Raw genomic sequence first — 25,138 nt, forward strand, 5'->3', positions numbered from 1 at the left:
GTAGGGCATTAAACAGGAGACTTTATCCCTTCAAGTTAAGGGCTTCAGGAACTGTTGGGAGCGATGAGGATGTTGTTATCTCACCATTCCTGTTATATTTTTGGAGCCCTGTTACACTCACCCATTGTTTTCTGAGAGGGGGAAAGTCTCTTTTTGAAGTACAATGCTTTCAGAGCTTGGTATTAGCTAAAATCTGGCTTTCAGGGCTGGGGAGAGACAGAGCGACTCTTTACTATCTCCCCTGAATAATTCCAGGATGAGGGAAAAGGAGGTAGTATGATTTTTTTTTAAAATTTTCCCTTCTTGTTGCAAAACAAAACAAAACAAACAAAAAACAAAAACAAAAGAAAAAAAAAAAAAACACTAAAAAAACATAAAGATAAGGTAAGCAATGAGAAACTCTAGATTTTTCCATGCAAGTTAAAACCAGAAGGGCTGTGCCTTGGAGCTGGGTGCGGAAACAGGACAAGCGTTGGAGGATTTTCCCCTCCAAGACTGAAAAGAAACAAGAAGTGGGCTGGCTGGTCTTGAATAACCCCTCCTGATCCTTCAAAGCCAGTCCCAATTTTTCATCAGAGCTGAAAATATCAACCTCCCCCCATCCTTTCTTCCCCACCCTTTCCTCCACGACGTCACAGCGCCCGGGTCTGGCGGTGCAGCTCTCTGGAGGATGGTGTTCAGCATCCTTCACAGCCGGCGGTGCCAGGAGGGGGGCATGGGCTGTGAGTGCTGCGGTGCCAGGCTCCGCAGCTGGTGACGTGCTGTCTGCCCAATTCTGATATAAACAGAATGTCCTTGGGACCAGCACGGTGGAAACGCACTGAGGAAGCTCCCACACCTCCCCTTGATAGGGTGTTTTTCAAACGTTGGCGTCCCGCCACTAGAAAGTTCTCCAGACTCAGGGCCACCAGCATTGCCAGTAATCAGCTTAAGTAAACCTTCCACCATAGCATCCTTCCAGATCAATGGTGTTATCTCTGTTTGGGTTCTGGTGATGCTCACCCACCCCAGGTGAGCTCTGCTCATCCCGCACTGTAAATTGAAGTCAGAACTCATGCATTTTGCTCTGGTGGAGATTTTTTTTCATGGGTTGGGTTGGGCCCAATGAAAAATTGTCTTTTTCCTTTGTGCAGCTCAGATCTGGCCTCGCTGTACATAAAATGCCATGTGTTCCCAGCAGGATTCAGCCCTTCCAAGGCCTACCCTGCAGCCAAATCTGATCTACATATTTACGAGCTTGTAAACAGGACAGGGCGGGTGAGTTCACATTCTTAGAAAACCAAGTGCAGAGAAAAGAACTTCTGAGTTGGAAAAACAAAGAGTAGTCTTGGGTCTGTCCCAGCAAACACAGTGGCTTTTCCAAGACTTGGATAACTCGCTTGAGAATCATTCTCTTCCACTCTTTTTCTACAGCATTTCCCAAGCTTGCTCTTCAGTTGGAAAAAATGCACATTCTCAATATTTCTGATCAAGGTGGAGTTCTATCACAGCTTGATAGAAAAGGACATTTTATTTTGGAGGTGAGTTGAAGCCAGGCTTCTGTTTGTAGTAGCCACAGAGGACCAGCAGTTACTTGCAAAGGGAGCTTTAAGGAAGCTATTAAAAGGAGTTGCACAGAAGCAGCAAGTTGGAGTGCTCACCACAGAGTGCCATTGTGTCTGCCAAGAAATGCAAGAACCAGTAGTCTAGAACAGTGGTTCCCAAACTGTGCTCTCCAGATCTTGATGGTCCATGAAGGCTCGGTAAATGGTTCATGGAAAACAAGAGCATGAGGGAGCCATACATAAAATGATGAGGATTAACAGGTTTTGGTTCAGAAAATTTGGAAAACCACTAAAGCCCTGTGCTATATCCATTCACTATTTATAGATACAGATGCCAAGAGCTCTTTGTGGCAAGGGATGAAGAAATATTTTTGCTATCTCCTTGCAAAAAAAATCTTTGATGACATTCCATGAAATATATGTGTCAAAGGAGTTATCACAGGATTAAGTCACATCAGTGTTTCTACTAACTTAGCCACCTTGCTGGGAAGTTTATCACTTCTTCTCTCATCATAATACCTAGGGTTTTATCAAGTTGATTGTTGTGGTGAATCTTCAACTGACTCTCCAGAGTCTTTTTTGGCACCTTTCTTCCTTGGTTATTGGGGTTTATTCTTAGTTAAGTATGTATTTAATTCTCTGCCCTCTATGTAGAGTATTTTCATCTCTCTAAATATTAATACTGATGATCATGAAGTTCTTGTTGATTTTTTTAGAGATATCCATGAAAGGAGCATTTAACAAGGAAGGTCATGCAATTTTTCTTAATATTGATTAGATATTACATTAGTGTGAGGTCTACTGGGAACCTTCCCCAACATTTGTCCCTTCCACAGTCTGCAACCTCCACCCCTCTGAAAGCATCAGTTCTTCCCTCTGTTTATCGCAGGCATTGAAAGCTAAACCCTCTAAGATGATTTCAGGGTATAACAGGATAGTGTCTCTGCTGGTTGGTCAGCTACTGAGGCGCCTGGACAAAAGACTGAAACACAAATCTGCTAGATTGCCGATGGAAGCTGGTTGGGACCCCAAAGAAGCAGAAATTCCCCCATAGTCCACACACCTCCTTATACAGGGGACTTTAGACTGGAAGGAATGTGAATGATATGTTCATAATCAACCCCACATTGAATTTTGCCTTCACTCTTGAGAAATTCCATGTGCGAATTTACTTTTCTGACTAATGCTGCAGCCCATTGTGAAGGGAACAGAACCTTGAAGCAGGCAATGGCAATAGTGGTGTTCTGTGTTTCTGGGTAGCTTCCACCTGCATCTCCTAAAGAAGGATCACTTGAGGCAATTCTTCATGTCACAGAGTGAGGAGAGGAAGACTTTTGGTTGTACTGGAAGTGACCTACTGTGCTCCCAAACCAACTGCCACAAAACTCCAAAACAAGGATTTAATAGTAGCCAATATTCCTTGCTTCTCTGTGCATAAAAGTGCCTGATTAAAGGTCTTTGTGGCCCTGACACTCACTTGGAACAGCACAGGTTTGCTTGGGAGATGGATAGGTCAAAGCTCAAGGTAGTTTGCCGCCAGTCATAAGATTCATTTTGCTGAGCTGGATTTGTGCTAGATTAAAAGCCAGACACCCAGGGCTCAATTCAGCAGCCTAAGTACCAGTCTCCAGTGCCATCTGAACTACCCCCGGGTCTGTGAGGCACCTGCACATATCTGGCTGATATTTACAGAGAACCCACAACCTTTTGAAACATTAGCAATAGACTAAGATACACTGTGGTGTCTAAAATGGCTCTAACCTCCTATATTTAACCAACTAAGTCACACCAGTGAGACAGCAATGCAAACATCAGGAAGCTAAGGACATAGCCTCCTACTGCAAAGAGTTATGGTCCACCAAAAGAGAGCATTACGCAAGCTAGAAGTTAAGGATAAAGTTATCCAAGGCCAAGAGCTTACATGGTTTGCCATCATACTGTTTGGGTCACTGGCAAGCTCATACCGGACTTGAATAATCAGCATCTTTGCTTATTATTATTTGCAACCTATGCCTATGGTTGGATTCTTGCCCATGAGATATTCCACCTATGACTTACTCCTGCTGTAGATGGCAGCTAGTCAGCTTCCCTTCCCTGAGGGCTGGTCATACTGGCTGCTTCACCCAGAAGTGTGCCCGAGGTGCCATCATGCAGAGCAGAGACTCCCAGGCTCAAATGCAGCAAGACCTTCATGCTCAGGACACTCCTGTGTTTGCAGAATGGAGAGCCACGGGAGTGTTCCTCTCTGAATGACACTGATTTTTGCATTGCCCTGGAGGGAACCTAGCAACCCCACAAGGCCACTGTGTTCATTCACATCCTGAGCCAGATGGAAATTTTCTTTTCAAAGACTGCCCCAAGTGTATTTCCTCTGCTGAACCGTTCAGGCAAGAATCTCACTGTGTTCTGCTGTGCTCACTCTAACATCAGCACATGGATTTCTGTCTTCTTCCTGCTCAGACAGCAAGACAAGAGCTCTTGACATGCAACTCAGTTACCCTGACTTTTTCCTTCTCTCAGGAGACACATTATATTTTTCTTCATTTGCATCTGGCAAAGAACCTTCCTGATATCTCCCTTCAGATTTTCCAGATTGGCCAAGCTTCCAGACTTTTTTTTTTCCTAATTTTATTTATGTCCTTTTGTTGAGTCTCATGATTTTAAGATTTGTTTTAAAGTCCCCTTTGGGGATGGAGTCAGGCTATTATCTGCGAATCATTCAGGAATAGTCAGTTGGATACACATATATCTTTCCCAAGCATAAGAAAGACTGCAAAAAATATTACCTTTAAGAGAGTCTGTACTAGCAAGCAGATGAAAAAAGCCTACATCTTTGGCTTCTTCTTAATTTTGTGACTCATTTTCAAAGACCATCTTTCTACTGATCCTGCCGTGTTTAGCACTGTCTGTGGTCATGAATCTGCTTCCCACCTCTTCTTCTTGGAGGATGAACCAAGCAGCTAAAAAGGGTAATCCTGGGCCAGACAGTATTCAAACGAGTTAATGGAGAGCTTGGTTTGAGGACATGGAGAGGACAATGTCTAACGTCAATCTTGGGGTTACCAGATCCTCTATACAGTCCCTTTTCAATGCTGAACCAGCCACGCTCTGTACCACAGAGCAAGCAGAGTACTCATAATGATGAGCTCGTCAGGTGGCCCAGGATTAAAGATCAGCAGCAATCCTCAAACAGAGCCCAAGTCCTGGCTTCATCACAGGCATGAGAAAGCTGTTGGGCCAACATTGTTTTCCACAGCATTCAGAAGAGATATTTGGTCCTATTCTTCATTCCCTTGTGGAAATATTGCCTTAACCATTTTAAAAGCTTTGTTATAGAGTGAGTTTGGTTTGCAGTATCCAGGCCAGGTATGGTTTCTTAATATCTCTCCTTTTCCTCTGCCTAGTCCTGCCTGAGTAGGGTTCACAGAGATCCTGTTAAAAATCAAGAAGCAGGGAAAAACTCATAGAATCATAGAATACCAGGTTGAAAGGGACCGGACCTCAAGGATCATCTGGTCCAAACTTTCCTGGCAAATCTACACTCTAGACAAGGTTGCCCAGCACTCTGTCCAGCCAAATCGTAAAAGTGTCCAATGTTGGGGAATCCACCACTTCCCTGGGGAGATTATTCCAGTGGCCGATTGTTCTCATTGTGAAAAATTTTCCTTTTGTGTCCAGTAAGAATCTTCCCAGGAATAACTTGTACCCATTACCCCTCATCTTTTCCATGTGATTCCTTGTAAAAAGGGAGTTGCCTTCATCTTTGTAGCCACCCTTCAAATACCGGAACGTGGTAATAAGGTCTCCCCTAAGCCTTCTCTTCTCAAAACTGAACAAACCCAGCTCTCTCAACCTTTCCTCACATGGCAGGTTTCCCAGTACCTTGATCACCTTTGTGGCGCTTCTCTGGACCCTCTCCAGCCAGTCCACATCTTCTTTGTATAGTGGGGACAAAAACTGAACACAGTATTCCAGGTGAGGCTTAACAAGCGCTGAGTAGAGTGGGATAATGACATCTTTATCTCTGCTGGGGATGCCCTTGTTGATGCAACCCAGAACCCCGCTGGCTTTCTTTTTCTGCAGCAGCACACTGTTCACTCATGTTGAGCTGCTTGTCCACCAGGACCCCCAGGTCCCTTTCCCAAGCTGCTCACCAGTCAGATAGATCCCCGCCTGTATAGACACCTGGATTATGTTCTCCCAGGTGCAAGACCTTACATTGTTGAACTTCACAAGGTTCTTGTCAGCCCCCTCTTCCAGCCTATCCAGGCCTTCCTGCAGAATGGGTCTCCCTTCTGAAGTGTCCATTTCTCCACCCATTTTGGTATCATCAGCAAACTTTACCAGGGTACACTGAATCCCATCATCCAGATCACTTAGGAAGATATTAAACAGTATTGGGCCCAATATTGATCCCTGGGGGACTCCACTTGTGATAAGTTGCCTGTTTGAAAAGGAGCTGTTTTTCACCACCATCTGGGTACAGCCAGTTCCCCACCCACTTCACAGACCACTTCTCTAGACCGTAACACATCAGTATTTCTAGGAGGAGGCTGTGAGGAACCTTATCAAAAGCCTTGGAGAAATGCAGGCAGACAATGGCCACCGCTTGCCCCACATCAACCATGCAGGTTACTTTGTCACAGAAGATGATCAGGTTTGTCAAGCACAATTTGCCCTTGGTGAATCCATGCTGGCTTTCCTCAATCAAGTGCTTTATTTGACTTGTGATAGCCCTCAGGAGGATTCATTCTCAGGGACTGAAATAAAACTGATGGGCTTATAATTTCCTGGATCCTCCTTTATATCCTTCTTGTAGATGGTGGTGACATTAGCCTTCTTCCAGTCTTCTGGGACATCCCCTGGTCTCCACAACTTCTCAAAGATTATGGACAGCAGTCTTGCAGTGATGACAGCCCGCTCTCTTAACATCCTCATGTGGATAACATCAGGGCCCATCAATTTGTAGGGGTCAAGCTCCCGTAATAGTTCACATATCAACACTTCCTTCACTGTTGGTGGGTCTGTGTGTCAACCTCGATTTTTGTTCCCAAGGCCTGGGGCCCAACAGTGATGGTAAAGACAGAAGTGAAGAAAGTGTTGAGAGCCTCTGCCTTTTCAGTGTTATTGGTGACTAATTCCCCTCTGCTGTTTAACAGTGGGCCAATATTTTCCTTCTGAATCTGCTTCTTGTTTACGTATCTCAAGAACCATTTCTTGTAGTTTTTGATACCTCTGGCCATCTTCAACTTGAGCTGAGCTTTTGCTTTTCTAACTGCATCTCTGCATGAGCTGGCAATGCCCTTTTAGTTCTCAACGGGTATTCATCCACTTTTTCAACTCTGGCATGTTTCTCTTTTGGTTTTGAGCACTCAGAAGCTTGCAGTTAAGCCAAAGGGTCTCCTGCTTTGCCTACTTCTCTTAACTTTAAAGGGGATGAACTGTTTTTGTGCTTCCAGGAGAGTGTTCCTGAAAATCTCCCAGCACTCCTTGGCTCCTTTATCCTTCATGGAAGCTTCTCACAGAATCCCTCCCAGTTGAGCTCTCAGTGAGCTGAAGTTTGCTCTTCTAAAATCTAAAACCTTTGTCTTGGTACCAACCATCAGTGTGCTCAGCAGGATCCCAAACTCCACAATATTGTGATCACTGCAGCCAAGGCTGTCACTAACCCAGATGTTACAAAAAAAGATTTTCTTGATTTGTGAGTAGGGAGTCCAGCAGTTCCCCATTCCTGGTTGGCACATCTAACATTCATATGAGGAAGCAGTCCTCTACACATTCCAGGAGCTTGGTGGATGACCTGTGAGCTGCTGTATTGTTCTTCCAACAAATGTCTGGGTAGTTGAAGTTACTTATAAGAACCAGGTTCTGTTGAAACGAAGCTTGCTTAAGTGACCCAAATATTGCTTCACTGGCCTTATCACCTTGGTCTGGAGGTTGGTAGCAGATGCCTACTGTAAAATCCCCCTTGGAGACAGTTCCTCTTATCTTGACCCAGGGCTTCCACAATAGCCATAGTTGACTTCTATATGTTCAAGGTTCTCCTTAATATACAATGTGACTTCTCCTCTTCTCTGACTGTCTTTACAAAACAGTCTATAGCCATCCATCACAATCCTTCAGTCATGACCCACCATGTTTCAGTTATCCCTATGATATAACTTTCTGACTGGACACGGAGCTCTAGCTCCTCCTGTTTGTTCCCCAGGCTGTGTTCTTTGGTGTACATACACTTGAGGTGGTTGGTCTTCTGGTTCTCATCTGGAGAGGCAGCTAAGGAACATTTGCCACTGTTCTGGTTGGCCTGGCTTATTCCCCGGTAGATTGCAATGGCACAAGTGTTGTCACTTTGGACCCCATCCCCCAGATCCTTCAATTTAAAGCCCACCTTACTAGGCTGACCAGTCTGCTGCCAAAGATTCCCCTGACTCTTCTAGAGAGGTTGATCTCATCCCTCCCTAGCAGGCTATAATCATAGAAGAATGTCCTGTTGTCATAAAAGCCAAAACCCTCAGGACAGCACCAGCCACAAAGACAGAAGTTGATTTGCATTATACATCTACTTCTGGCTACGACCTTTCTTCTAACTGGTAAAATGGAAGAAAAGATGACTTGGGCACTGATATTTTTTGCTTGGGCTTTGTAGTCTTCCTTGATTCTGCCCAGGTTCTGGTTTGCAGTGTCATTTGTACCCACATGAAAGACTAAAAATGGACAGTAGTGCTTTTGACAAGTTGTGGCACTCTCTCAGTAACACCTCATCCCATAGCTCCTGGAACGCAGCACATCTCTTGTGACTCCCTGTCAGGCTGGGCGATGGGCATCTCAGTGCCCCTTAACAGAGACTCACTCACTATGAGCACTCGTCGTTTCTTTTTGCAGCGTCCACTGTGTGCTGCTGGTACAGTTTCTCTTCACAGACCTTGCTTGTGGGTCTCTACAGATGTTAAAGCTTCATATCTGGTTCTGGTTGTAATGCTGGAGGGTGGGGACTGATGCAGAGTCCTGCTTTTTTGTGTCACCAGGGTCCAAGGTGCTTCATTCTCTATGGTGTCTGCCACAGGAGCATGGTTCTGAAACCACTTCTGTATCTCTGTCTCAGGCCCCTCTAATACTGCACAGCCTTTTAACTGTTTCCTGCAATTCAGCCACCTGATGTGATGGATCATCAACATGTGCACATCTTTTGTAGGTACTTACCTTTTCTCCAGAAGAAAGGTCTGGGCACTCATTGCAACCTACCATCTGGATTGAGGTCTCCTTACTTACCAGTTCCACTTGGGTGGAAGCATCAAACATCTCAGGGGCTTCCTCTGTAGAAACACTGCTTTTAACTCTGAGACAAGTGCCCACCATCCTAGCAGAGACCTAGAGAGTTCCCTGGTCTGTGGGCCCACAGGCAGGTTGCACGGCCCTTCTCACGTGCCCTTCTGCTCGAACTGCTGCGCCCTCTTGATCCTCATCCTGCTGACATAAATACTTCAAAAGGATGGTTTTGTCATCATGCCACAGGGCTACAGAGTTGAAGGGAATCCCTTCTTGGCCCTTCTACAGACCCAGGTCTCTATATATCTATATATCAACCCCTCTGCAGTGGCAGGCCACAATCTCTTAATTATTCCTTTATTATCTTGAGCATTACTCTTCTTTATAGATCCCTAATGAAAGCCAGAATGCAGTATATTCAGTTGAGGGCAATGAAGCTTTGTGTATGGTGCTAGCATGAGACATCCAGGTCCTTGGAACGAGAATGCAATGAATGTATTGACCTTCTGAGGATTTGCTGCTGCTGCTGCTTTCAGCTGTGTGTCCCCAAATGAAGGGTCAGTGCCCTCCCAAGAAACTTGGCATATTGAACCTTCTCTGGTCCCCCTTGCCTGTCTATAATAGTATCACATAAGCACATTCCCAACGGTATCCAGCAAGTGACAAGTTTAGCTATAACTTTCTCAGGAACCAAGCAAACTACTAAGGGTCAGCTATACTGATACAAAAACAAAACAAAACTATATATATATATATATATATATATATAAAAGTGCCACTTTATGGTCACAAGCCCCCAGAGCAAGGGCTGTAGAGCACACTAGAGTAGACTAAGTACTTTATAGCACCTCTTGGGCCCCATGCAGTGCCCCAGTGGTCCGACAACATAATTACTCTCTTGTGGAGTTGTGAATCTCTGGAAGAGCAGGGGGTGTTGTGTGGCAGCCCACCAGAGTGGATCTTCAGTCTGAAACAGATGCTTTGCATTGCATGCCCTGTGATGTGGCATGAGGGCATATGGAGATAATTAAGGGTTCAGAGGCTGATGGGACAATATTGGAGGACTACACAGTCAAGTCCTTATGGTCTTTTGGGATTGGTCTCTGAAGTGAACTCTTCTCTGGACCAAATTTATCTGGAGAGGTCTAGCTGGACCATGCTAAGCAAATTAGCACTGTGCAAGATCCAAAACTTGAAATTATTTGTTAGGTTTCTGTTAGATAACAGTGTAGATGTACCTGTGTAGAACTTCACTATGTCATCCTTCACCACAATGGGAGTCTCACTGCTGAAATTTTTCCAGTGATTAAAGTCCTATCCTGCACAGGAGAGAAATTAATGCGTGGGAAGTTTTGGTAACTTCTCCTAAGAGAAGAGACCAGCAGATGCCAATGACATCAATGGTGAAATCCATCAGGACTAACCTTGGATGCCCATGATGTGGTTGCCCAAGAGCCAGCAGTCTGGGTCCATAGCTGACACCCTGTGTGATCGACCTGCCCAGTACAGGCTCACACTTTAGCATGAGACATATCATTGCCTCTTCTCCACATAGGCTACTGATTAAACCATTGACTTTAAGAGGAGCTCAGGGACCTACTCAGATACCTAAATTCAGTTAGATGACTCACAGAAAATACCTACAATTTTCACAAAATCCAATGCCTCAGAAACATCCTCATGACAATGACTCTCATTAGTGGTCTAGATTGATGGGATTGCTTTGAGAGAACCTCCAACATGAGCTTTGAGGGGAATGAAAGGCAGTTTCAGCCAAAGTCCTACTTATGTGCTGCAACTTAGAGGAAAGCTTTGGATACATCACTGGGGCTATACTGCCTCAAAGCTAAGGGACAGGTTTGGGCACTGTGAATTAGACCAGTACATTATCAGAATAAGGCTCTACTGCATTATCCTTCTCTTGCTGACAGGCAAACTGCACCCAGTCCTCAAACTTGAGATCCTGCTTGAGAGTGAAGGTGTTTTACAGAGTCTTCAACACCCCTTAGGATGGCCTTTCCTGCCTTTCCAACCTCCCCATCACCCCCAGACTAAGTCATGCTTCCCTGAGACCCACCACACCACAGGCTGCCCTCATTCCTCTTGGGGATCCCTGCATACCAGGTATGCACACCCCACCGTGGGTTTTGGCATGGCCAGGGGCTCTCCAGGACAGTGTCTCCAACAATCAACTTGGGACAACACAACGCTGCTGAGAAGGTCCTCAATGGGCAGGGTAGGAGTGGTTTGTCCCTGCTTTTCTTCTTGTCTGGATCAGGGTGCAAAAGTTGGAGCAAACTGTCAATGCCTATGCACAGAGGCACGCAAGCAGCTTGTTGGGGCTTTCACTGGTGTGACAGAAGCTGTCGCTTATCTGTGACACTGTTTATGGGGTCGGCTGGAAGGCTCACAAGCCTGAGGAATTCCACCCGATATTCTAACACCATCGTCCTCCAGGGAAAATTCCAGAGTCACTGCGAACATGCTGTCCTCCTCCCTACACCAAACAGCACTTGGATCCCTCTGAGGAGAGCAGTGAACTCCCCCATCACTCCAAGACAGGCCACCAGCTGCAAGGAAGTGTTAACCCTCTAGGGACCCCGATACGCCTACTGATGCCCAGCAGAGGTGGTAAATAGTGGATGGAAGAGAAGGTCGGGAAAGACTGGTCAGAGGCTGAGACTCCCAGTCCCACACATAAGCAGAAATTCTTGCCCGTTCCATAGCTTGGCAACACTATCAGAGAGGTTGTCAATCATGGGGGCCCAGCAAGCAGCTGGCAAGGAGGGATGCAAGCTGGGTAATGAACAGAAAATAGTAGCTTATGATTACTTTGGACCAGATTTAATTAATTTACTCTGTGATCCAGAAAAAAAAGGAAGAGACTAACTCCTTTTTTGTCCAGGAGAGCCCGGAGCGAGATTCAGCAGCTACGGTACCTCCTGCATCAGGGTTTTTCCTACATGGGCTGCCATTCTTTTGACTTGTTCTCTGATACATCCTGAGGGAGTCCTCAGACCCCTCCTGACCTTTGAGGCCACACTCAGGAGAAGCTCAGGTGATGGGATATTTGTCCTCACCACAGGCTTAATCTTATATATGGATTTCTGAAACATCCTAACTCAAGAAAAAAGTGGTTTGCACCTTGGTAGATTTTTTCTTTTCTATGAATTTGGCCAATCATTTTTTACCATCCACAGCGTCCTGCTGCAGGGACATCCACAGCTGAGCAACACGCTGTGAGATGAACCATCTCCTCTTTGCTTTTGACCTACCACCTGCTAGCCTCCATCTCTTGTGACGATGCTTGTAGTGGAAAAGGCAGTGAATAATAGCTCCCTGTTTACCTTCTCCATGGCATTCCACCACCACCTGCAAGATCCAACTCTCTATGAGCTATTTCTGTCCAGGTCCATTCCCCATACAAAACCCGCACCAAGCAACAGCAAGGCCCCTTGTCAGTGTGAACAAACCTGATGGTTCTCGCAATTCTTGCTCATGATGGGACAACACTGGGGCATGACTTTGGCACTCTGTTTTACCCACCTGCTATCACGTCTGCAGCATTTTTGTGCCATGGATTACTCAGGACATGCTGTAGAACAGGGACCTTTTAAAACAAAGATGCTTCTGCCAACTACGGTAGAAAACAAGCCTGCTCACAGATTCTGGCTGAGTACTGGGAGCCAGGGCCAGAATTTAGATTGGACCAGGTCCATTTTAATTTGTGCATTTGTCATTTTTCTTGTTTTGCTTTAATTTCTTGAGTGCTGAACACTGAGACCAACAACTCTCCAAACAATCCAGTGATATCACCTTTGAATGAGTCATGTGGAGGGCAGGGTGGAGAAGTGCAGACAAGTCATGAGATTGTGCTTGCTCAAGCAACCTAAAAAAAAATGGGATGTGTGTTTGGATATGTAGAAGGGAGATTTCATCCACTAGCCACCCAACACAGGGTGTCACAGCTTTGGGGAGCATGTCCATGGCTTCAGAGATTTGTAGTTAGCTGGGGTTTTTCTCCCAGATATGATGAGGGTGACATTACCTAGAAAAAAAATGTGTAGGTACACACACATATGCACATACTGCGAGCACACACACACATATATACACACACTGTAAGAACACCAAATAAATTGCTTTTTTGCTTTCATTTCTGAGCACATACCTTACTGGTTCATCTTTTGCGCCACCAGAAAAATTCAATCTTCAGATCATGTTTAGACTGTGACTTCAGTCACGTTACACTGTGGGGGCAGGCTCTCCTTGAGCTCACCTGCAGCTTGCTTAATTTCTCAATGAGTCTGAAGATAATTAACTAAGGTTACAATAGGACCTGCAGTCCTTGCTCAGACCCAACTCTATCACTAGGATTCAGACTCTGCTAGATGTACAATGACCTTTTATAAAATGATAAAACGTATAAAGGCCCCAAATGGACGTTCAAATCCTCCAGCAGTATTATTAAATAATTTGCATCTATTAGAAGAAGACAAAGTCCTCAGCAGGATCTCCATAAGCCAACATAGATCCTTCTCAACAAAGCAGCTGCATCCCATCCTACCTGGGAGCATCCTACTCTGAGATACAACCAGGATCCTCCATCCACCAGGAGAGAGAGTATCACTGGGTAGGCAGTCAGGATGAAAAAGGGGCACCTTAAAAGTCTGTCCCTACTCCCCAGGCTGTCTCTGTGTTTCACATGTGGATTTGGTTAGGTTGGATGGAGACCTCCCTGCTGGGATCACTACCCCCCAAAACAACAGTCCCATTTAAGCAGGGCAAGTCATGACTCCATTGTCCTCTCCTTGTGAGGGCTCTGGGGTCCCAGATGCTCCATCACAGCAGGAGTTGTTGGATCCCAGCACACATACTGCACTGTTCATCACACCAAGACCACCCCACGGGCCAATGTCCCCAAGGCGGGTGTCAACGTCTCCCCCTTTGGAAAATACATCAAGCTTTGCCATGAAGTGTTAAGCTGGATGTCTGGGAAAGGTGTCCAGAGGGCTGATTTTGAGTGAGTAGGAAGAGCTCCTTTTTGGAACAAGACCAGGGTTTCACAAACTTGTATTGTGACACACATCCTACAACATTTGGGCTTCCTGTTCTTTAATATGGCCTTGTTCTGGCTTTGATATTCTTGGGGCCAGATCATCAAAAAGTGCTCTTACACTTAGATATCAGGCTAAAGTGCTGGTGCATCACTCTGTGTTGCTGTACCTGATGTTTTACTCCTGTTTTCTATTTCTGGACCTTGGACACATCAGACTGTGTTTTCTGAGCTCTTCAAGTGTCCATTGCTCAGTACTGTCATCCACACAGCTTAACAACACCTATGTTCCTATATAATAACTGTTACAAAACCCAGTCCAAAACCCCACCCTCTCTCAAAATGTTGGTGTATATTTTTGTGTATGAAAGCAACAGCTAATTTCTTCAATTACTGACTCATTCCCTAAATAAGACCCCACAACTCTTCCTTACCTGCAGCCTCCCAGTGCTTATCAAGAGAGTCTGACGCTCTAGCATGTACAAAGTTTCCATCCAAGGACCTGTTCTGGGGACTCCCTGACTAGTTCCGTTCATCCCAGTGTGATCAAATGAGGAAACTACAGATACACTCAGTACACGTCTCTTCCAAGGGGCACGCTTATTTGCATGGTAATGAAGATGGTAATGAGCCCCTTGTCTTCAGATGCACACAAGGTTCTAGTAGGTGAAAAACAGCCAAAGTCAAAATTCAGGCAATTCAGAGCTTTTCTATCTTTTCAATTTGTACTTTTTATCTGGATAAAAAAGACAAAGCATGTAGTACAGAAACTGCATTGTGCAATGAACAGCTAAACACCAGATCTAAATTATTATTTTAGCAACCATCAGGCTGTTTAAGCAAGCACCAATCTCTTAAGTAGCCTGGCTCAAGCAGTAATTACTAGTCTCATTTCTAAGGAGACCCTTCTTTTATTTGCTTTGTTACCATAGCTTTTTGTTTCCTTTTCCTCTCTCTTAAAGTTGAAAAAATGCTACATAAAGCTGCAGCTCCTCTGAGAACTCAGCGTGCGCTGCAAACAGGGTTCACAACAACACTCTGAAAGAGATTATGGTAATTAGCTCCATTCTCCAGTGGAGAAACTGAGGCACGGAACCTCTCGCCAACAAAGTTTTGAGAAGGACTACATGCTTAATGAGCTCCTTCACCTTTATTAGAACCCAAACACTCACACTGAGCTATGGCAAGGTCAAGCTGGGACAATGAAATGTCTTAGGGCTGAGAGCCAGAGATCCTTTTCAGACAGCACAGTGCTCTAGGTGGAGGCTGATCCCTGGGCAGGATGGAGATTGAGGGGGTTGGGGCAGTGAAACAGACCCATTCTTTCTTGCCAAACCTGAGACTGAAGAGAGGAATTGATGACAGGGCTTGGAAACCCACCGCTGATCCACATTGTCCAAAGCATCGGACGGTGCCTGTAGGTCCAGGGTGGTAGATGGGGGACAGTGCAGGAAAGTGGGAAGGCTCAAAGCTGTGGTCAGATGGAGAACGGAGGAGATGCTACATGCCATGCAAAAGGAGACTGTCCTCAGCATCACTGAGGTGTTTAAAAGCTCTTGGCTGAACGCTCAGGGGTGGCGTTTCTGCTGTTGTTAGAAATGGATGTGGTGATTCAAGAAGCCTACTGCCAATCTATAAATCTCACCACTGTCCCAGAAGGATTAAACCCCCTTTAATCTAAAACAACCAAAGTGTGGTCATTGTCTCGGCAAACCCCTAACCCCAGAGCCCATGGTTCAAACCCATGGGCTACAACACCAGTGACTGCTCATGAAACTGCAAATGCCATTACCTCCATGAAGCCCTGAGATGGTTTTGTCCGGGACAGAGTTAATTTTCTTCATAGTAGCTAGTATGGGGACTATGTTTTGGAATTGTGCTGAAAGCAGTGTTGATAATTCAGGGATTTAGGTGTTTTTTGGTATTGTTGAGCAGCGCTCACACAGAGCCAAGGCCTTTTCTGCTCCTTACCCCACCAGTGAGTGGCTGGGGGTGCCCAACAAGTTGGGAGGGAGCACAGCCGGGACAGATGACCCCAACTGACCCCAGGGGTATCCCAGACTGTATGGCGTCATCTTCAGTTTATAAAGCTCAGGGAAGAAGGAAGGGGGAATGTTTGGAGTTATGGCATTTTTGTCTTCCAAAGTCACCATTATGCTTGATGGAGCCTGGCTGTCCTGGGTATGGCTGAGCCCCTGCCTGCCCATGGGGAGTGGGGAATGAATCCTTTGTTTTTCTTTGTTTGTGTGAGCAGTTTTCTCACTTTTACCCTTCTGATTCTCTCCCCATCCCACTGGGGGCAAGTGAACACACGGCTCTGTGGGGCTGAGCTGTCGGCTGGGGTTAAAACACAGCAAGGCCCCATGTCTTTCCAGCACAGATGTCAGTCCTGCTTACTGTCTTTATGCAAAGCCTCCTTCAACACACACTGACAGCCAGCATATACTCCAGCCCTATAACTCAGGATTCCCTTCAGCAGGTATTTAAGTTGCATGGCTGCACCTGTGCTTTCCCTGCCTAACCATCTGAAAATGCTGAGATCTGTCTTTTTTTCCCCCACGTGCCCATGATGGAGTAGCCCAGATACCTAGTGCTAAGTCTGGCTGTAATTTCTGCACTTTTTAGGGATGGTTATAAGAAAGCGTTGATGGAACCAGTGCTCTGGGTTTCCTGGATGATGGTTTTTCTCCAGCAAACAGCATGGGGAGATTTTATGTAGTGTCAGTCCCAAACTTCTGGCTCCTGGCACTTGTTTTACTGTTTTGACACCAGGGTTTTGAGCAGAGGGAAAATAATAATGATATCCAGAGCTAATGTTATTTACTAAAATACAAATTAATGCTCAGTCACATGGCGGTACGATTTGTCATCCAGAGCTAAAATTAAAAGAAATTAAGGCTGAGTCAGAAAGTTATTTCAGATCTGAGTGGGGAATGCTAAGTGCTGTGGCCATGTGGGAGCAACACTGACATCTTCTGGTTGCAGAAATAAATCTTCAGCTTTTTCACTGAGAAAACCACCAGGAACCTCCAGCACAAAAGCATAATTAAAGGTTAGGGTGGACAGAAGAGTTTTCAAGTAGCAGGTACAAGCTTGGAGTGGTGGATATTATATGATCCCACTTTAAGAGTCCACCTTAGCATCACTGTAAAATTTGAACAGAAGATGTGTGACTCTGGTGACCCAAAATCCATGAGTATAGGAGGGGAAGGGGTGTTGCTCTTCCATCAGTGCAGGTGACAGGGCTGTAGCCATCCTTTTATGTTGCAGTGCTGAACTGTGCAGTGCAACACATAGGAAGGTGAAAGAACCAAGAACTGATCCATGCAAACCAACAGAGCAACAATTTTCTCTGTCTGATCTGGAATGAGACAGGGCCTAGCTGCCTTGTGCTGATAAATCAGGGATGCATGGGGACCACTGAACCTGTTCCCCAAAATGATGCCCTCAGCCCCTGCTACAGGGTCTCAGAAAGCAGCCCACCCACCCACTCAGGTATGGAAGATACCTCTTGGGTACAAGTATCCCACATCTATTCAGAGTAGGATGGCAACAACATTGTTAGCCAGCGACCTAATAGCAGAAACACACCTTCAGCCTTTTATGCAGGTGTCACCTTTTCCAGACTGGGCTGACCACCACCCTTGCTACCCTGAGCTGCCATACCTTCCCCTTCCTCTAAACATACTTCTTTTGCTTTCTTCCAAGGTTCTTTCTTCCCATCTCTGAAGCCCTCTGAAATTGTCTTCAAGGTCATCTTCTGGCTGGGATACTTCAACAGCTGTGTGAACCCCATCATCTACCCTTGCTCCAGCAAAGAGTTCAAGAGAGCTTTCATCAGGCTGCTCAAGTGCCAATGCCACCGCAGAAGACGGCCCATCTGGCGTGTTTATGACCACCACTGGCGAGGGGCCTCCATGAACAGCTCGGTGCAAGACTCCGAGACGGACCTGAGGCCCAGGATTAACACCTTGAACAGCTCGTTCATATTTAACTCCTCCTTGCAGGAGAGAGCCAGTAAGAAGCAAACACTCAGTTTCAAGGGCTGGAAAATGCTCACTCCTTTCCAGAAACCAGCGTCCACTCAGCTGAAGGAGAAGATGAACAGCCTTTCTAACAAAATCCGGGGTGGCTCCAGAAAAGGGGGGGTGACAGCCACCTACAAACCAGAGGTGGAGTCTGTTTCTATCGGGATCCCTCATGACTTCACAGAAACCATTGACTATCAAACCTATGACTTAACAGACTGCTGTGGGCTGCGAGAAACTGATATTTGAAGCCACTGGGACAGCTGTCGATGGTTTCTTTTAGCAGAAACATGAAGGGATACCATCTGTGGGTCTGTCAGGCAGACTGGAAGCAGCAATCAGGTATAAAATGCAGTTGCCCAAAGGTTATACAAGCATCCCCTGCACAGAGGTCAGCCCCTTCTGTGGGATTATGAGTTCCTCAAATAAGAGCCAATGGCATATCCCATTTTAATGAGCCACAGCAGGAGGGGAAGGTGTGGGGTGGATATGGCCTTAGGACAAGTGCTGTTTCCTCCAGTGGATGGTTATCTTTGATTTTGGAAGAAGCTGTGCAATTAAGGGAAACCAGGATGTCTCCTTTGCCTTAAAAACAACCACCATAAATCTAATGGAAAGCTCAAACCCCAAAAGATGCCAACCCTGCCTTAGTACATGTGATCATGTTTCCATCCAGAGGCAGCAACCAGAAAGGACACTGCCGAGCAGTAGCTGGCAGCTGATCCTTTAGGTAATGGGTTGGGAGCTTGTAAGTCTGCAGGGCTGGACAGGACCTCCAGCCGAGGTCTTCGCTGTGGAGGGCAAGCAGACTGTGGTATTCCCAAGGAGGGTGGGGGAATCCTGGCTCTCAGCCATCATGTCCACAGTGACCACAACTTTGACCCTTCCACATAACCTGGTTTTAGACCAGAGGAGAAGTCCAGATGTGTACACTGATGCTGATGGGTGTGCAGGTCTCTCTTCTCTAATTCCAACCTATGATGCATTTCTCATTTCACTTGCCAGTGAAGCACTTACAACCCACCTTGTTCTAGTGTGGATCTGTCTGTGATACAGAGAGAAAGCAGATCCTTTTGGTGTCAGTCATCCCCAACCTTCTTCCTCTTGCTGTTTCTCTCAAACAACACAGAATAAAGATGCATCCTAGGGGCTTTGCTCAGGTCCATAGTCAACCTGCGCTGTGGCTCAGGGAAGGTGGGATAGCTGGGTTTGGGGCCTATTTCTACTACCCATAGAGTCAAAGCTAAAATGGAGCTGATGTGCAGTTGGACCTACCTCATGTAGGTGGATCTGCCTCCCAGTCAAGGTTAAGACTCTTCTACCAAGTAGTTTCCCACATACTTGACACATCAAAGCCTTTGGTGGCTATCAACAATTTCCCTTTGTTGTGTCCACAAGCATGGTCAAAAGCAATGTCAATAAGGGGTTTTTTTTGCCCTGCTTACAGCCCCAGCGTGTGAGCTCCACTCAGGAGGGCATCGTGGCCTCCTCCAGGGACCTCAGGGAGGTTGGAACCATGACAGACCCACATTGACCGGGTTCACACAAATCATGTTTTGCAACTCAGAAAATTGTCACCCAAACTCTACTTGGCCATGTATTGCAGGCACTAGTTTTATCAAATCTCAGACAGGCAACAAGCCACAATGAGCGATTGTCAGATTAAGCTGTGAGCAGAGGCAGGAGACACACAGGCAGTGGAGACAAAGTCAGTATTTGACATGTAGTGTCTCAAGCCAGGTGACTAAAGAACTAGAACATGAAGTCAAGGGATTTAAACTTGACACTGAACGTGCCCTGGATGGAAACTCATCCACATCAGCACTGTCCCCCAAACCCATTAGGAGTCTTTCATGAATGTGTCTACAGCGCTAGCTAATCCTTTTAAGGGTGGTTATCAAAGGAAGATGAAAGGGCCCTAGGCATAGCAAAGAGAATGTCACCTTTCTTTCTGATGTTCATTTGTTTTAAAGGAAAACAAAACAGAGGAAAAGTTGGACTTCTTTTACTTTTTTTTTACAGTGTATACTAAGACATGATATCTGGAGTTGGCCCTATCTCAACACCCTTAACACCTTTCTACTCTTTACTCAATGCAAGTCTCTGAACTGGATGAATTACTGCACAAAGACCTGCAGATTTTGTCCAAATATTTTTCTCCCAGCAGCAAATCCCACCAAGGCACATAGACAGCTTTGCACTTGCACTGATCCCAGACTCATTATCACCTGAATGTTCTCCAGTGTCTGCAAAATCAGCCAGAGGTTGCCAACTTGAGAGGTTCAACCCTACCAAACCAAGGGCCCAATACCCCATGGGAACCTCTGTGGGGAAATGCTTTTTTTTTTTTTTTCTTTTTTTCCCCATTTCCTTGGCCTTCAATGCAAGTGAGACCCTGCAGTGATAATGGGGTGACACAGAACATCATTTTGCAGTATAAAGATTGCATCTGCCACTGGTTTCCTGTGCTTTTTTGGAATCCTGGTGGGAAAGCACACTGCTGGCACTGGGGACGTAGCAGAGGAGGCATCAGGGAGAGGGCAGTTGCAGAAGAGTAGAGATGCCTGGAAGGTCAAGGTGAAAGCATTACTCCTCCCACCTTCCACCTACTTCTCGGGATGCATGTGCACACATGCCACTGTCAGAGGGAGTAAATGCCCCCAGATCTGCATTTTTAGACCCTGTTCTGGTGACACTGCTTTGCAGGTCTAACGTGCAAATGCAAAATGTAAGCAATCTAGGGGCACAGTTTAGGATGAACTGATAAGGATATCTTCAGAAGTGAAAGTCTGATCAAGGAGGAAGATGGCCACTGGCCATTAAATACTCTTTGATGCTCAGGAGCAGTTTTATCTGGTGTCTCTCCACAGCCAGACACCCATAGCACATGGTAACGCGTGCATCCGTGACCATACAGATACACATACACACTTTATTGCATTTATATATATTTTTCATCTCCAGAATAGCAGACGTTCTCCTATAAATGGGCGGACATTGTCATATAAATGGAGACTTTGCAGGGGCTTTTAGCAATTGCTGGCAAGCAATTCATTCCCACAAATGAGTTGACATTGTTGCTTATACTTCTCACTGAGCTTGTAAATATACTTCTTCCTTTTTTCCAATCTTGAGATGTTTACATTTACATCCTCTAGCCCCTTGAAAGCATCCAGAAGGGAAATAAAGATTCATCTGGAGGTTCACTGCCTCTCCATCCCAATTCTTTACAGACCTCTAAGGGAGAAAATGAGGATAAAGTCTGTTTAAGCACACACATATGCATATACACACATAAGTGCCCAAACCCTGGCTCATTTACTTACTGTATTTGATCTGGCCCCAAGAGACACTGTAGCAGGTGCTGTAGGAAAGTCTTGAGCTCTGCTGTGCTGCATTCAGGCAAAATACTTGTTTCTCCCTTAGACCAAAGCCCCACTTTCATTGAACATCTTGTATCAGAAGAAGCAATGCCAAGACTGGACTCTGAGGCTGTTCGTGTAGAGCTTCATTTAGAGTAGACAGGGCTGCCTTTGGTGGCAGGCAAGGAAGGACAATTTTTTGTTAAATATGACCTGAGTATCTAAAATTGTGCATTTTTCTTTGATTCTCTTAATCTTCAAGCTCTCCCAAGTTTGGAAAAATGGGCTCAGACCTTCAGGAGGTAAATTTGTCCTCCTCCCTCTGACTTCTCTGGTTGCAGAAGGGTGTGATCAGCTGAAGATATGGCCTCATTTCTCCACATTAGTCAAGCAGGCCATTTCCCAAAGTGCCCATACCCTGGTTATCGAGCAGCTCTCACCTCATTGCACTGGCTTCGTGTCACTTTTGCATCATCAGCCCTTGCTGCTTCAACAAACCAAGTGTTGAGGGTGGTGAACAGCAGCTTTTATGTCAGTAGACTCTCACAAGTCCTATTTAAGGCGAAAAGGAGGTCCCTGTCAGCCTGAGCTGAACTGCAGTTGGGTTGCATTACTATTGTTTACAGTGTGTATATAAGTGTACATTTTCTTTAGCAGACATTGGAATTTTTTATGTATAGATTTTTATTTTCATCCCCAGATGTATTTATTAGCTGGAGTATTTCTGTTTTGTGATTCAAGTTCTGTCAGATTGATGTAAGCTCTATGAAACAGAATGCACATATTTTTGTTTGTTTGTACCAAATACATGCACAAACCTGTCTAAAACTTCGCTGTAAATTGTTGCTGTGTCTGATTTTTAAATCAGGGGTTGTAGGGAAGGAGGGAGGGAGGAAGAAAAAACCTGCAAATTAGCCACCATTTTTTTTTTCTCAAAGACTTTTTTGTAATTTCATAAGGTTAATCACTCCACATGAAAGAATTTATGATAAAAAGAGGTCAGAAGAGGACACTCTCAGCTTTGTGCCATGCAGGGATGAAGGGGTCACATCAGCCATGGCTTCTCTGAGATGGTTCCTGGAGCAGGAGGAATCTGGATGCAGCCATGATCCATGGGAGTGGAGGAGGACAGGAGGAGGGAAGGCTGTTGTGTAATTGGCGGTCAGGAACAAGCTGTGGTGAAAGTATTTCCATCAGAGTAAGGTTTTAAAATGAAAATTAAAATTTTACCTTATCGAAGATTCCTCTGGAAATTTTTCATTTTTCTTCCAAAGTTAAAATTCCAGCATCTCTCACAAAATCACTACTTGTGATGAAATTAAAATAACATTTCTTATGCTCCCATCTCACTCCAAGTATTCCATTTCACAAAATGCAGCCTGATGACACCTCTAGATACTAGGCACTGGTGTCTCAGGGCTGGGTATAGTGGGAAGAACTCTGAACTGGAAAGCCCAAAGAGGAAAACAGCAAAAGAAGACAAAACACCTGCCTCACCTCTAGGACACTAGAGCAATATCATATAGCAGAGACCAAAATGCGGTGAGGGGAGAAACAGAGATCTGAAAACATCCAACAACAAGTTTTCTAGAAATATTTCTTTCCCATGAAAATGACTAAGCACAACCCAAGGCTGGCTGCCCTTCAGGCATGGCTCCAGGCAGAGACGCAGCGAGCAGCTACCAAATGCAACTCAACAGCTCCAGGGAAAGATTGTCATGACTTCGCTGTGTGTTTTACTGATGCTCCTGTGTGGATGAGTCAGACTGATGCTGGGGAAGGGGGATGCGTGCCGAGTCCCCTGGTGAGCCCACAGCAAAGGGTGTTCTTGATTGACGCTGCTCCCATTTTTTAAAGGGATTTCTTTCTCTTCCGAATGACTGCCAAGCCAGGCTGCTGCCCTGCTTGGATGCCAGGAAGAAAGCATTAGGTGCTTTGCTGTTGTCTTCTCCAAGGGTGTGATAAGAAAGCCCCGTGCCATGGCCAGGAGGACTGAGTAAACCTTTGGAGCCACAAGTTTAATCCTCACCCCAAGTTTTATCCATTAAGAACATTGTGTGGCCTGAGCTACACAGACGGGGTCAGGAGCCAGGGTTACACAGTCCTGGTGTCTGTCAGAGCCTGTGCTGGTGCTCGTCTGGCTCTGCAATCTCCTCTCACAGCAGCCCATAAAAGACCGTGCATCTATTAGCTCAGCCTCGCAGGGATCGTATGTGACCTGTGTAACTCCCAGTGCCTCCTTCTCTCCCCCTACCCCATGCATCCCCACGACAACCTCCAGCTGCAGAAGAGGCTTTCTTCTGCTCTGGTGGGCAACCCGTGGGCAGGTGATTTGCAAAGCACCTTCCTACTGCTGGCCATGATCCAAAGCACAGTCAGTTACGAGGAACATGTGCTCTTTGATTGCAGTGACATAAGGTGCTCCCCTAAAAGCCTGGTGACAACTGTCCAACTAACTTAATTACTTTTTTTTATTTTCTTTTTTTAATTTTTATGTTGGATTGGGGGTATCCACTACTTGGTGTTTCGGTTGTTCTCGGGTCCGTGATGGACTTGTCAGCATTCGAGCCTCAACATTTGCTAAACTGCTGTATTTGGGTCTCAGTGCTCTGGAGCTAAACCTGGGCAGAGCCTGGACGCTGCCTTGGAGGTTGGAGCATCAGTATACTTTTGGGGATGGCTTCTTCATTTAGCACCCTTTCTGAGGTCAGAGAAGGCACTTAAGTTCACTAGGCCCTGTGATCTGTGCCTGACCACTCAGGCTCCCCAAAAAGTTAAGTATATTCTCTTCCAGATCCCACTCCAGCCTAATGAATAGCTTGGGTAATGCCTTACTGGTGATGTATGGTAGCTAAAGAAAATAGGCCAGAGACACTGCAAAAAGCCAGTCATTCTACTAGGAAACAAAGGACATTTTTAGCACCTGGATGTATTTGGTTATTCTTTTTCTGCATCCCCTATTTTGGAGGATGTCTGGACACCCCTAGGCAGTTTCTGCTTTTTCATCTCATCTTGATCTGTTCTCTCCAGTAGTTTTATTTGGACCTGGTTAGCCCCGCAGTTGACACATCACCTCACCCTGCTAATTCTGTGCTTTCTTTCCTCTATCCTGTCCAGCTGTTTTGCCTGAAGTCCCACAGCTCGGTTCCCCTGGCCCCATCTAGGAAGCTGGCAACCTAGAGTTGCTGTACCACTGGTCCAACACGGGTGGTCCTGCCCCAAAACCTTCCTATGGGGTTTTCTTCACACCCTGAGCCTGCACGTCACAAGATGGGAACCCCACCAGGAAAGCCTGCCAGGTACAGCACAGCAGTTGCAAGAGCTTACCGAAAATGCTGCTGAGACTTTGCTGGGATTTATGAAACATATATATTATATATACCTAAGACAGGAAAGGGAAAGGCAAAAGGGAAAATCAAATGGGGATACAATAAGAAAACACTGGATCAATAGCTGATCGTGGTCACAGACAAAAATTGCATGTTTGGAAATTTTGAGAAAGAAATGGAGAATGGAAGAAATGGAGAATAGCCTGGAAAATATCTTTGCATCTCTGAATAAATCTATGATGTACATGTAATTTGACTGCTGTTTGCTTTTCTGATTAGCCCAGTTCAAAAAGGGTAGAAGGGACTTAGAAAGGGTTCAGAAAAGGATGACAAAGATAACAAAAGATATGGGATAATTTCCATCTGAAGAACAATTAAATCAAAGAGTACTTTCCTGGAAAACAGAGATGACTGAGGAAGAACACAATGAAGGTCTATAAAATAAAAACTGTCAGGGAGAAGACAAATAGTGGATGATTGTTCACTTTTTCTCATTATACAAGAACTAAATGACATCAAACCCAATTACCAAAATGAACAAAGTGAGGTAATT

At 45.4% G+C, this 25,138-nt stretch overlaps 1 protein-coding gene across 1 annotated transcript in view; it reads left to right on the plus strand.

Moving 5' to 3' along the window:
- ADRA1D (adrenoceptor alpha 1D) overlaps positions 1–22,093 on the plus strand; it is a 55,085-nt gene extending 32,992 nt beyond the window's left edge. The window contains exon 2 of the mRNA XM_009976767.3: positions 17,575–22,093. Coding sequence (XP_009975069.3) covers positions 17,575–18,143 — 569 coding nt within the window. The 3' untranslated portion in view covers positions 18,144–22,093. The remainder of the gene's footprint in view (positions 1–17,574) is intronic.
- The last annotated feature ends 3,045 nt before the right edge of the window (positions 22,094–25,138 follow it).

This window comes from Tyto alba, unplaced genomic scaffold, assembly GCF_018691265.1.
Source record: "Tyto alba isolate M040663 unplaced genomic scaffold, T.alba_DEE_v4.0 Super-Scaffold_6, whole genome shotgun sequence".
Taxonomy (NCBI): Eukaryota; Metazoa; Chordata; class Aves; order Strigiformes; family Tytonidae; genus Tyto; species Tyto alba.